This window comes from Amia ocellicauda, chromosome 13, assembly GCF_036373705.1.
Source record: "Amia ocellicauda isolate fAmiCal2 chromosome 13, fAmiCal2.hap1, whole genome shotgun sequence".
NCBI classification, from domain to species: domain Eukaryota; kingdom Metazoa; phylum Chordata; class Actinopteri; order Amiiformes; family Amiidae; genus Amia; species Amia ocellicauda.
This window is the reverse complement of record NC_089862.1, coordinates 27,746,232-27,761,366: the sequence shown is the minus strand read 5'-3', so window position 1 is coordinate 27,761,366 and position 15,135 is coordinate 27,746,232. Positions and strand designations below refer to the sequence as shown.

At 34.3% G+C, this 15,135-nt stretch overlaps 1 protein-coding gene across 1 annotated transcript in view; it reads right to left on the bottom strand.

Annotated features, from left to right (window-relative positions):
• Nucleotides 1–15,135, bottom strand: part of LOC136766688 (phospholipid-transporting ATPase ABCA1) — a 287,811-nt gene that overhangs the window by 212,722 nt on the left and 59,954 nt on the right. The window contains exons 8-9 of the mRNA XM_066720398.1: nt 11,120–11,206; nt 9,570–9,786 (exon numbers count right to left, since the gene is read on the bottom strand). Of these exons, the coding sequence (XP_066576495.1) occupies nt 9,570–9,786; nt 11,120–11,206 (304 nt within the window). The remainder of the gene's footprint in view (nt 1–9,569; nt 9,787–11,119; nt 11,207–15,135) is intronic.

Sequence of the window (15,135 nt, the reverse complement as noted above, 5' to 3'; positions counted from 1 at the left end):
TTTAGCAACGATTTGTAGTGCCAGATGCTGGGAAACTCCAGAAGGAATTATTCCACATAGCTTACTCAAACAAAAATGTAAATATCTTAATTATTCTAATTACTTCTGTCATTGAATCCAACACTTTAGGATACTGAGGTAGTATTACCTCATATATACAAAATGTAAAACCATATGCAGCATTTATGATCTCAACACAACCAAATTACTAATAATAACAACAATACATATTTATTCTCCAGAAAATGATATATTTGGTTGCTAAGTAACTTGCTTTCCAGAGTCATCTGTATCTGTTCCCGATGCCTTAAATTGCTGAAATGAATAAATTATTGCAGATTTTGGAAGGCAAACAGTGACACAAATAAATCTTCTGGTGACAAATGCAACGTGAAAGGCAATAACTGCATATATTTATTTTTTATAGTTTATTTTGAGAAGCAATTGGAAGTCTTGCATGCACTGCAATCCCCATGGTCCACAGGCAAACAACAGAAGACAGTCCACCAATTTAAATTTCTCACCTTGAGTCCTTAAAAATAAACAGAAATAATTCAATTTGTTCGCATACCATGAGCACATAGAACTGTTTTTATTTATTTATGCCTTCAGAAATCATGGATCATTGAACAAGACTGCAAAGCTAAGTGGGTAGTGCTAAGTGATGTGTGCTGTTTCTCTCTTCATAAATACTGTGCATATTTTTAGAATCTTTGGATATTCATGCTCTGTTGATTTGAAACATAAGGAAGGTTATGAAACACGAGAGACCATTCTCTTCCATTCAGCCTCATTCATTCCCTATTGGGTGGGGGGGGGGCAGATCATAAAATATGGTAACATCTAGGCAATCTTGCTATTAGAGGATGTCAGTGATGCACCAATGCTAATATAACTACACTCAATCATCCTTCTCAGGCTCTCAATAAAAACTGCATATTCCTTTAAGGTCTAACATTTCTGAAAATATGTTTTAATTGTTCCATAACATCATATATGAATTTAAAATGGACATCTGTACTTCCTTCAGATCATATGAAATAATCTATTCATAAAAAACATAAAATGACTATGTATTAAATGACTATGTATTAAATGATATGATACAAAATGCTGAATGCTTCTACTCCAATATCCATTTCATTTGTTTTTTAAGTTATGCTGTACAACATATCTGAGGTACATTTTCAGATGTCCTGTGTTGCATGCACTTTGTTTTAAATGATTTCTTGTGTGTCAATTTCAATTAAAACCTGGGAAAGTTGTCATGGTTAAAATATATATTGAACTAAGACTAAAGAAAACATTGTGCTTCCCTTTAAAAATGTAATGATTTCTGAAGACTCTGTATAGGAAGTTGAAAAAAGTGTTTTGTGATAATTATATAATGTTTTATATTAATACTAGCATTAGAAGTACCTTGTATACAGACTGAGCAGATTAGCTTTAGCAGGCTAAGCAAAAGGTCAACAAGGTTCATTTGTTAGAACTTCCCGTCAGTAATAAAAGATCACACAGTGCTGAAATAGCCTACAGCTGTTTGGTGAAAATTTGTTTGTGACTTAATCGTTTCTCCAGATAGGCAGGAATTGTTTCTGTTAATGAGCGATTGACACTAGGTAAATGACGACCGTGGGATCGCATCTTCCTAGTGCACATCAAAGACAGACATCTGCTTTTTGGGTCCATCGCCTCTTCACGGGAGGACAGATCGTAAACGGACCCGAACCTGTATCTTCTGATTGGATGAACGGCCATAAGATGTTACGTCATTTTCCTTTAAAGCTTCCCTCATGTTTGTAAACATTAAGTTCTCACTCTAGGAATTTTCCTGACGTGGTGCTTCCGTGCCGGCTTGATTAAAGTTCTGTTAGCTTTATATCGACGACTTCTTCACTAATTTCCGAGACGGGTTCTACAACTTCCTTGTAGTCTCCATAGCTGTTTTCTGTTTTGTTCTGTTTTAACCTACTACATGGATATAAAAATACCACCTATAAATATAGTATTTCCCAAAAGAACATCAAAGCACATTGCCTAATATCAGTTCATCACCTACCGTCTATTACTTTTTATACTTTATTCCTTATATGCACATATAATATATACATCTAAAAAAACTTGCACTAGAAACTGGGTGGGATCTAACACAATTCTTCCAAAATGGAACCAATCACAGTCAAACGATATTATAGTACTACCAAGTTCTTTTTTCACAAAAGCAAAATGCATTTTTTTGAAATGTTGACCTTTTTAACCTGTGGGAAATATATATTTTTTTTAATGTTTAGTTCAAATTTAAATATTAGTGGTATTTTGAGAAGTTGTTGGGTGAAAATACCATAAGAAATGAAGGAATAATGTGCATTTGAAACAAACTAGCCTAGGCAGAAAAGTTTAGAGAAAATGTGTACTCAGTACTTCCTTATAAGGGCCACAATCATGTGGGACCACTCACATGAAAGCATACAAACAGAATCAGTTTGTGGATCATGATTAGACCCACAATATTGCAACACTACAACCTATTTTTCCAAGATAAATAATATGAATTATGACATTTTAGGATTTTCCGTAAAAATATCAATGTAAACTTATTTTTCTTACAATTTCCCTTTTCAACTTTTAAAACAAACTGGGTGAAAATTGGATACAAACTGAAGGAGTTTTTATCACTATTTTTGTATGTATTATGTAGTAAATGTTTCCCCTATTTTGCAAGTCAATATCTCCACACAGCAACATCTGATCTTAACAATCTTGGTATAATTCGAAAGCCCTATGCCTCTAGTTTCCAGTGATAACAAATGTTATGATGTTATTAACAGATGTATCTCAAACACCGGCGGGTTAAAAACAATGGGGCTGAGTTCAAAGATTTAAATTAGCCATGCAAAAAATAAAACCAACCTCCATATTTCTGAATACATAAAAAATTGCTTTATAATATCAATATTTTTGCGGTCAGAATTCAATAGCTGTTAACATCAAGTCTAACTAAGGCACTGTATAATTATGCCATAACCTTTTTGGGTGTGTAACGTACAGGAATTGTAATAGTTAACTGGCATAATGTTGTGTTGACTGGGAATAACAGGCTTACAAAATAATGTGGTCCCAAACCTAAACTTTACATAACAGAAGGGTACTACACACATATACTTATTTCTGTTTTCTGACAATTACAGACCTTACATGTATATTTAACTCATTTTTTAAACTGCCACTTAAAAATTGCTTCAGAAAAAAAATGGCTGGCATGATTCATAGTTCAATAGTGCAGATAGCAGACAATCACCGCTTGAAAATGAAAATCTATTATCTTCTAAAGTAAAATCACAAAAACAACAACAACACAAGAACTAAAAGACATGATACAAAGAAATTTGAAATAAACTTCCTTCCTAGTAACCTCTATCATCCGTTTTGTTACATGCACCAACTTTTTAAACATAAAATGAATATACAGATACAAACAACTTTAGTGTCTCCTTACATAGCCTATAATGTGTATTGTGGGTCATAAGAGTCATTAAGACCATCAAAAAAAGTATGATTATTCTGCCTGAAGATTAATGTGTATTCATCCTGCAACATACAGGGATTAGTCTATCAAATATTCCAGTGAGGTCTACAATTAGTCATTACACTGGTTTTGTATTCTGTATTATCCAGAAATTTCAGGGTGCATTAAATGGCCCATATTCAAATTGTAAGCCAACATTTTAAGTTGTATTTGTGCTGAATTGTCCAGAATCTCTTGGGAAAAACTGTGATTATAAACCTCACTCTCCCATTATTGTGATACTGGACTACAGTTTCACAATACTGGACATTATAGCTGTATTCTGAGCTAATGCGTTGTTTCTTAAAAGTATATGAACAGTGTTTTCAGTGATATTGTGCGGTGAAAATAATTTGCATTTTATTATTCAACCTCACAAAAGGGCACTTAAAGAACGCTATTAGACATACATCAAAAAATCTCATCATGTTTTTTTACTCTTCTTGTTCTCCTATTCTAGCTTTTAATGTTTTGCATCCGCATACTCTGTGTCAAGGGACCATCATATGAATAAATAAATATATTATTTTTTGAAAACACAAGGACAATCCAGAACATAAAGAATCGATCTGAAAGGATGTGCATTCATTTATTCTCTTTGCAATGCCTTTTTGAAAGAACACAAAAAATCATATATTGATGTTGGCTGCCTAGGAGAGCAGTAACTTCCACATTATTTCTTTAATGGCACTGTCATTCTGTGCATAATGCAGTCATAAATTAAATTAGATTGAAACATGAGTAAAAGTAAATTTACAAAGGTGATATTTTCACAGTATAAATGTTCCTTGGAGTACTCTCTAAGACTTACAAGAGAAAGTAACATAATATGGCTTATTTTTAAGTATATTTTCATATTTACCTTTTATTCCACATCTGAAAGCACTCAAACATTACTTTCAAAAGTCAGGACTCGATTTCCTGAAAGCATGCATTTAGAACAGTTTGTGCACTTTTTAAAATGTATGTACAATACTTCTGTAGTGGTGTCAAATGAACAGAATTTAAAAACAACAACAACCTAATCTAAAAAAAACAAATTAAAAAACATGATGGACTAAGCAAAAACCACAGAAATTGTAACAGGCCATCCTGACCGAATGAGAATCGAGTGTGAGATATTCTGGCAGCTTATTGAAGCCTTTTGTAAATGTTCAAAGGGCAGGCAATTAACTATTCAGGATAGTAGGACTTAATTAACATAATTCCTATGAATTTGTACCACAGATACATAACTAAGAAAACACCAGAGAAAACAGAACAGGATATTACATCATGGATATTTAATATTTGAGAAGTGACCATTAAGTCCATCATATTTTATTGTTGCTTCTGAAGATTTTTTTTTTTTTTTTTTTTATATAACTACCTAGCCCCCTTCTTGAGAGCAATCAGATCTAAAATGCTGAGTCTTCACTCAAAGTGTATGCATTTAACTGCTCCACTGCACTCTAAAGCAGCCATTACAGCACAGAGCTGCATGAAATTGTCTAGATAGCTAATGGAAACACAGCTGTTTGTCATTGCCAATGTGACTATACCTTACCTTTACAGGCACCTACAACAGATGAAACACTTATTTCTATGTATTTCTTATTTCTAATTTACATCCATGTGTACAATGTTCTTTAGGTGTAAATCATTACAGATTTAATTTTTCTATCTATGAAGGCTTTCTAATTGCCAACCTCATCTGCCCATCAATCTTCTACAGTTAACAGTTTAGCCCTCATAACACTGGAACATACAGCCAGTGGTTCCCATTAATTCATTTAACTGTGGCAGCCCGCCAGAGTTTAATTTGTCCCGCCACAGTTTCAGAATGAATAAAAACATTTTTTTACTCCCATAATAAACATAAAAGACCTCTCCAATCAGCCTCTCCTCTCCCCTTGCACACAAGATGAGAGCGGGCCTTCAGCAGCAAATGTGGCACTCGATTCCTGCATCTCAACACCCACAAGGCATCGGTCCAGAACTCCTTTAAGGAGACAACATCGTTTGAGCTAATTGTTAGGGATGTGCATGACAAATATTTAGACTATCGTTAATTCCACAGCTGTTGTACACAACTATTTGAATAATTGCCCACCACCCATTCAAAATGCGACTAACATTAAATACAAAATAATGCAATGTGACACTTTTTGCAATTGCTAAAAGTTCAGAACTTTATTTAAAAAAACGTATCTAACAAAAACTTTGTTAAATAGCTGAACATTAGGCTATGTAAAAAGACCTTCCTTTTAGAAAGACATACGAAAATGGCATAATAACAACAGCAATAAGCAGAGCTGTCATCTCTCATGCATCTTGCGTCATACTCTGGTATTATAGTTTGCCGATATTGTCACAACTTTTGACGTCACAATTTCAAATGAACTATAAAGGTTGTTACTATTTGTTTAAAAAGGAATATTTTGCAGTTACAGTTGTAAACTGACCAAAATGTTTTTTCTTTTTAAATTTTAAATTTTAATAATAGTTTAGCAATGTGAGTTGCAATGAAAATGCCTTAACATTAGCGTCCTTGTGGCAATATTTTCCAGTCATAATAGCAAAATACAGAATGTATTAGAATGTCTAGCTAATTTATACAATCTAGTTAATTTACTTTTTCACGTTTTCCAACCACAATCAACACAGACTGCCGGTCTACATTTGGAAACATACCTGTGCATTTGAGTTCCAGTGAATAAAAATAGCTGGCTGTGTATGTAGTTTAATAATATAAATTTGTTTGTTGCAGTCCTCTTTTCTTTTCTATCATTTCTAACGTTATAGAAGGGCGTTTGGCTTTTAGGTGGGTTAACATACCAGTTGTAGATTTGTGGTAGTTTAATTGCACTACACATACACTTAACAGTGTTTTCATTTACTTTGTCAAAGTATTTCCATGCAGAACGTCTCTGTGAGGAAGCCATTGGCTGCATTCTTGTAGCGCAGATATCCGCAGATATGCGCAGATCTGCAGAATTCCACCGATCCCATTGGTGGAGCTGCGCAGATCTGCGGAAATCTGCGCTACACAAAAGTATGTTCTAGTTTTGACAATCGCAGACATGATATAACAAATCCCATCCTCCAATCAATCTTCATCAAAGCTAATTAAGTGGCCAAATGCGGGATGCAAACTATGCCACTGATGTGTGTGCCCCCCCTCGTCCCCTGTATGTTTTTGTTTTCTTCTTGACATTAATTGACTGCTGTGGAATTAAAACACTTTAAATAAAGCAGAACAACACATGTGACAGCTTTTACTTAATTTAATTGACAGCTCCAATATTGTCTCAAGTGTCTTACACAGTAGGTTTCTTGTCTTTCTTTCTTTTTATCCTTTTGCAAAGGACGATGATAGATGTAACATGGCAGAAGCTAATTTGGTGATTATAAGCATGAAGTTTGCTTTTCTATAAATCGTTGAAAATAGTGGTTTTGATCATTTGCTTCTACTGTAATATTTGTTTAAATGTTTCAGTACATATCAATATCTACAAGTAGATCAACTCCATTTGGGGAACTTGGATGTTTTCATTTTTTATAATATATTTTCAACTTTTAATTTTGTTTCTGATTTGAAATGTATAAAACATCTATTTTGGAATCAGATGAGTAAATATATTACACTTGTAACCTTAAAAAAAGACTATCACAGTACATTAAACAGACATTTTCTGCACCATTCCCTTTCAATGTATTCCTAGGGTCTATCTATTTGCTTTGTGGTGTGTTGGCATAAAATGCTGCAATCCACCTCTACCCTGGGGGGCCTGCGCTTCAGTGAGATTCTGCGAGGTCCTTGCTTGTGATGAAAAGTCCAGTATGTTGTTTTTACATTGCAACTACTAAAGCACCAACATTGTTTTAATAGGAATTGTTATTCGTGCACACTGACAAAGTTATGTAAGTTGAATAAACATGTCTTGCCAGTAAAGAGACCCAAATCAATACAACATTCGCATAAAACATTATTTTACTTTTTAAGGTTACTAGAACTTTGTACAGAAATTCTGCTTTGAATCTTATGCTTAAAATGCTAAGTTGTTCATGATGCTTAATTCAAATGTACATATAAAAGTGGAGTAACGGGAATTCAAACTGATGCCTTCATATTATCTTATAAAAGGTTGTATTGCCACTTTCCAAGTAGTAGCAGTAATCTAAGGAGCTTTAAAATGTATTGTTCTTTTATACTGCTTTTCACTTTCTGAAGCTTGGTCTTAAATTATTAATAAATACTCAAACATGCTAGTCTGAACAGCAGCACTTCCACCTTGCCTGGAGTCTTGTCCTTCGGACGAAACATTAAACTGAAGTCCTTAATCTCTGTGGTCATTGAAAATCCCATGGCACTCTTTAAAATAGTAGGGCTGCTAACTAAATTCTAAACCAGTCTTTCTCAATCCAACCTATCAAAGAAATACACTGTAGTTTATTTGGCTAAATTACTCCTTATCTGCAGTGCAGTGAGCTGCTGGTGCAAACTGGCTGCTGAGTATCCTTCAGGTGTGTGCGCATTTCAGTGGTGGAAGAAATGAGTCCCCTGCCAACCATAAAGCACTTAGCGATCCATCGGGATGAAAGGCACTACATAAATGCAATATATTACTGGAATAACGGAGCTCCAGCACTCAGTGTTTTGCAAACTGAAAGACACTTAAAAGAAAGATATGTTCATCATAGCTCTTTGAGATAGTATATAAACTTTTATGTTTAATTTTAGTATTACAGTAGAAGGGGCTTCATATGAGAACTATCAATCACATGCAGAATCTAACTTGTACCCATACCAAGGTGTAAGCATTGCACTTAATTGCAGCTAAATCATACAAGACTGAGCTTCAGATTGTGAGAATGTACACAGAATCAGAGAGCCCTAAATCTTAGATAACTGGTAGGTTAGCAATGTTAACTTTATTGCAAGCAAATCGAATTAAGGCTAAGTGTCTAAGTTAAGGTACTGCTGGAAGTATGTGCGTCTCCCACCTTTCACCAGATACAAGTTTAAATCAATTAATCAGTCAAAAACATTTCCCAATCAGTACCAGGGTCATTAGTATACTATTCTGCAAAGTTTCACAATTTACAATAGAGAGATTTTCCTTCAGTCCAACTATGCAAACCTTGTGTAACAGTGCTCATAGTGTATAAGACATGGTGACATCATTCCTCTCTATATAAAAGAGCCAAATTGATTATATATCTCGTCTTTTAAAAACTCTTTGAATTGGTTGTCAACACAATTCGTCCCAAATCTCATGAAGTCTCCTCATATCTCCACTGGTGCGCCATGCAGTGGCTTGAAGCCTAGTCTAATGAAATGAGATTGCAAGCCACAAAGATGCTTTGTCTTCCCAGGGTTAAGAGTCACTGTTTACTTGAACTGAATTTATAGGTTACTCTTCCATGTATGTGGTACAAGTTATAGCACTCTCTTGTCACCCTCAAATGATAAAACGCAATATAAATAAGCTTATTTATTTATGAAAATATGTGATTTCTTACAAGTACCTCTCAATACGACTAATTGCTTTTCAGTATTGGTTTGGTCCCTAATTAACCTTTTTTTGCTCAATGCAAATTAATCATTTTCTCAGATAAGCATTTGTTTGTAGCAAATTTCATTCTTAAATGGATGAGTGCAAAACCAAGACAGTGAAATAGCTGTTTAAAGTGGAAGTTGTCTATAAGCATTCTTGTGGCAATTAATTTACCTCACAGAAGGCTGCAATAGTCTTAGTAAAATAAAATAAAAGCCCCCATTCAAGTGAAACAACGTTTCATTTAGTAAATAAATGGGAAATTATACCTTTGACCGTCACAGACAGACAAAGCTATGAGAAATGCATACATAATGAATCGTTTCAAGCAGTTAAATTATTATATAGTCATTTACATCACAGATACTGACAAAAAGTAGACTGCACAGTACAGTTTACTCAATACGTGTTAAAACAATCTTAAAATAAAATATTTGAACAAACCTGTTTATGGTTTAACTTACTGGAATTGTTGTTGGTAGAATTGATGACACTGTTATTTCCTTCTGACGCAGTCTGATTCCACATGCTTTGGGGTGCAGAGCTGTTTGAGGTGCTGTAATCAGTGTGCACCACTGCAGTCTTACCACACAGTAATATATTTAGACTTCCAAATATATTGCTTCTGAAATCTAGAGTATTGCTCAAATTAAACAATATTGAATTCTGCAGTTTGGAAATCTGAAATAACAGAGAAGTAGATCATTATTTCAAAGACATTTAATTGTTGTAATTTACTTTACTTTGTAGTAAAAACAGTAACTACAACACCCATTGACTCATCCGTCTTCAGTTACTGCTTCATCTGATATAGAATCACAGTGAGCTGGTGCCTAACCCAGCAGGCACAGGGCAGAAAACACACACAACTACAGGTAAATCTACAAAAGCCAAATAATCTAAGCAGCATGTCTTGGGAAGTGGGAGGAAACTGAAGTATCCAAAGAAAACCCACACAGAAACAAGGGGTACATGCAAACTCCACATGCAGACACCCAACACTACAATTGAACCTGGGACCCACATGGTGTGAGGCAGTACCACTAACCACTGTGCCACCGTGCCAACCCAATAATAGACACGTACTAAAAAATGTAATTAGCATAATTGAGTCTATACAAATATACATAAATATATGTATGTATATAAATAATAATAGTAATTAAAGGTATAATATAATAATGAGAAATCATAGTGGTTCAGTGAAACTACCAGGCTAGGCTTAAATCCTGAAAAGTTGTACCGCAGACTACCACGGGCAATTTGTATTATATATGTTTTTTATTTACCCCCTAAGAAGAAGGGATTAACATTTTATCATTAGTGTTGAAAAACAAAATAGAATTTTCAACACATAATAAATGCATACATGTTTTTCAAAATATCAGGCATTTTGTTCTTCAGATTGCCTTTGAGATTTTAATCTTACTTTGTGTATACAATGTTCTACATTAGAACTGTTTGATATGAATTCCTGGCTTGACAATAATCTTAAACATTGGTGCTACTTGAACATTTAGGCTGTGGAATACAACATTTTACGTCATTTTCTATTTATTTTTTAACTACTTCCTTCAAGATGGAATAAATATTTATGGTTGCTCTCTCATCGTTTTTTATACACTGCTTAATTAATTCAGGCAGGCTGAAGTGTCTGGTATGGGTTAGGGCTACAAAATTAGGTGATTTAGTGAGCAACCTAAGGACATTGACACTGATCACTTCAGGTGCCACAGATGTCTTTTATAACAGATTTTTATAATACTTTGGGGGCTTCCAAAGAATTCTGTTGGATCATTGCTGTTGCAAATTCCAAAGCATCTCTTTCCAAGGGAAATACAAATCACACAATATTAAAATATGACACCATATGTGTTTGGAAACTCAAACACAATAAGCAATTAGAAGGCCAAAACATATATTTGTTAATTGTTAAACTGAAATTTAACTTGTAAGAAAATGTTATTTATTTTTTAATTATTAGAAAATGAAAACTTGAATTATAATTACCTACCTCCTCAAAAATAGGCAAAGCATGTGTTACTGTCTGTCCAGCTAGAAGAAATGTCTCCGTGGGATTTAAATTTACAGCCAAGGGAACCTAAATACCAAAAAGACAGTTACTTCCTTATGGATATGGATGGATAGGTACATAGATAGATACTGTATATAGATAGATAATGTACAGATTGATAGATGGATAGAGAAACATGTTTGTGAAACTATCTTCTATGTGCATCTGAGCAGACACTTCTTAATACTGCATAATAGCATACATTCAGTTTATAAAGGAACAATCTGATAGATAGCACACATTATCACATTTCCATTTTAACATTTATTTTAAATTACATATGATACTAAACCTTATTAAACATAAGCTTGAAATATGTGCACACATTTGTGTTATAATTTTAAGAAAATTAAAAGAGAAATCTGGTTTGACCTTCAGAAAGGCCCAACAATAATATGCTAATCCTTTAATTCCAGCTGCATAAAAACAATAAACAATGAGCCTTTCTAAATTCAAGAGGATGACACTTAAAGCTTAGTGTAATTCTAGCAATAGGTTAGCTGTTATTGAGACTTGAGTGCATCAATTTCAGATGTATAGTCCTACCCAAGACATCAATACACAAACAAATGGAGCTTCTTACACATTCACACCATTTATATTGCAAGAAATAACAGCTATATAGTCAAATGGGGCCAAATGTTGTGTGCATTTTAACATTTTAAGGTACTAATTAGGAATCTTCAGCACAGTGTGATTTTTGTCTGTCATTGCCACAAAAACAGTATATGTTGTTGTTTTTTTGTAAGTTTGTCTAAAATGTCTAATTTACAATTAGCAAATTCAGCACCCACAAGCAACGGACATCAGCAGCATGTTAATCTAAAGGTTGTATTTTTTCAGATAATCCTTGGCTTAGGCAGCCACTGTGCTATGATAACTCCAATAAGAAGTGCATGATATCAATGTAAAGGCTTGTTTGGTGTCAGTGCTGAAGGAGATGGCTCCAGGGATAAACATCTGTTTAGAAATTAATCTACTTTTAACCTGGAATTCAGAGATGGCTGAAAATTCAATTGCACGGTTTTCTCTGTCCTGTGTATGTACTGCAGAGTATTGGTAGTTAGCAGGTCTAATGTTAAACATTAAAAGGAAAATCAGGAAAGAATAAAATGTTGCCACAAGATAATACATGATACTTGGACTTGACAGTATTTCTCAAAATCAGCAAACATTTATTTATGCTTCAAACACTGCTGATGATTTTGTCCTGAAAATATAGTATCACATATACTTAACATTTACCTGTGTTTATTAATGTCAACTTTCAAATTAATTTTGTTCTTGATTTTTTTTCTTGATGGGCAGAATGAATTATACAATTATGTATTTAAACTTTTCAATTTAATTTGCTTAAAAAATAAGTTTATTACATTTGAAATCTTACAGTACCTCTACTTCCACATCATTATTTTATAAGCTATTTCTGCAGTGGCCACAACAGTAAATGCTCCAGACAAGTTTAGTTAATATAATGGAAAGTAAATGCTACTAACAATATTTCTCCTATTTCAGTTAATATGGGTCTAGCTGTCCTTGACATTTTGCCAGGTTAGGCCATTTAAACTATGTTTAATCAGGTTACATGTACAAATGCTCATTACAAGGAGGTGGTTTATAGCAGACAGCAATTCTAAATACCATGGCTCCAACTTTCCCTCTTATAATGACTCCCCAAACCTCTCGGTCTCATTAGAAAGCACATTGCACTCTCTTCATTATGATTCTCTAGCTCCAACCCACATAATAAGGAACAACTGTATAATATTGTCCTCATAATTCCATAGTGTTTCACTGTAATGTAACTGACACAGGAAGCTGCAACTATGTTTTGGTAAAACGTAGCTGGTAGAGGGTCATATATTTTGTGTAAGACACAAAAATTGTTTTCTTTTTCTTCACCTCACAATACAAACTGACCAAGGGTTGCTAATTGACAGATTGCACTGTAAACAGGTTTGTGACTGAAAATACATTTGAATAGGTTTACTATGGCATTGGTGGGAATTTTGAAATCACATAAAATGTCTTCTCGTATGTGTAGCACATTAAGTATTTAGTATTTTGTTCCCAGTTTAATGTAGTAATTGTACCCAAGCAGCATGTCTTTGGGTTATAGGAGGAAACAGAAGCACCTGGGGAGAAAAAAAAAACCAGAGAACATAGAGAATCCATACAGGAGGACACCCAAACCAGGTCCCAGGAGTAGTGAGGCAGTGATGCTAACCACTGTGCCACTTGGCTGAAATGTATGCTCCACATACGGAGTTTGCAAGATAAATGAAATACAACTAATTGACCTTTGTTTTTGTTTTTCAATTGAACATTCTGTGGGGTAACTTAAGATAACCGTTTCATTACATACACTTTCTGGCACAATAACAGATAGTCCACTAAATATTTCATATCCCTCCTGAAAATGTAATATCATAGATTCTACAAGATGCCACAAGACACCTATGAAGGATAGATTAGACATGCAACCATGATCATTTCAGTGAATCCACATTCTGCTGCATAAATGTTTGCTAAATTGCTGCATTTGTTTTAAAGTCTGTGTAGTAGAACACTTGGGATGTCACATTTCCTCTGAAATATGCATGTACTATGCATAGGGTGATTTTCTGTCCTTACTTTTCTCTGCTGTTAGGTTGATCACTGTATAATATACAGCATATATTACCAGGGAGGGCAGTATGGGTACCCCAGTTTTAAAAGACCTGACCTGCCCAGTTCAATGTGTGTTATCTGACTATGGATTATTTATTACATTTCCACAAACATTTGCTTGAATAGCTGTGTATCCAAAAGGAAGGAGTGAGAGCTTCAGGTAAGTGGGTTCATGCTGGGTTTCACGTCCCGCATGTGAAAAAATGTCAGTACTGGCAGTGAGAGGTAAGGCTTTTCAGACATTTCTCAGGGATACTTTTATTTACGGAATACATAATAAAGCAAACAAACACTACATAATCTTAATACTAATAAGGGTTTTGACCAAGACAAGAAGCAGCTTGAAAGAAACTATTACTTTGCACTTAAGGGAGTTTGTGGGGATTTAACTAGTATTATCTGTAAACAAAGGCTGATGTGTTGTCTGTGTTGCCATGTGCCAAAGTGAACTCACCAATAGGCCAAAGACAAAGTGAACTCATCGATATCCCTATATATTACTCACTCTGCTAAATATTCACTAGAGATCTAAGAGATCGTTTCCTGTTTATTCCCAGCAGATACATGAATCAGCAATTTTATCTTAAGTATCTATCATCCAGGAGCATCACATTATTCTGAGCAATGGTTTCCTTGTGAAGGTTTCCTTTCCTGCATAATCACATTTCACCTCTGTTAACATAATTAATAATGTAAGTAAGTGCTCTTGCCCAAACTCAAGTCAACCATAATGGTTGCTTTATATTATTTAAAAACAGCTTTCCACACCAAAAATGTATGTTGCTTAAATTAATTTTCAGTTGTTTCAACCGGAAAAAAACACCAAATCTATTTAATGAGATTTGTTTAATTCCAAACTAGGATTAAAGGGAGGTTAAATCTGGACAATTGCACATTTCTTCTGTGCAGCTCCTGTCTATTAACTCCTAGTGGAAAACATAATACATATATCTTATTTTCTAAATCATTATGAAATTGTAGCCTGCGAACAAGACAAACACAAGCATTTTTCCATTCCTCGTTGTTTTCACAAGTGAAAAAAGGTAATGAAAAAAATTAAATGTTTTTCTCTCCTTTCCTCCCTGTTTACACCTTGTCTTGTCAAGATGCTGACCTACTGTGACTCTGCAGGGAGAGTGTGAAAAGACTTTTTGCTATTTTGCCCCTAGCCGAAGGAACTCTTGATGCATCTTGTCAGATTCTCTGAGTCTTTTACTAAACTGAAATTCTGCCCAAAGGCATAGATTTCTTTGTTTCTCAATTAGGCCCTGTTTCATAATTTATCG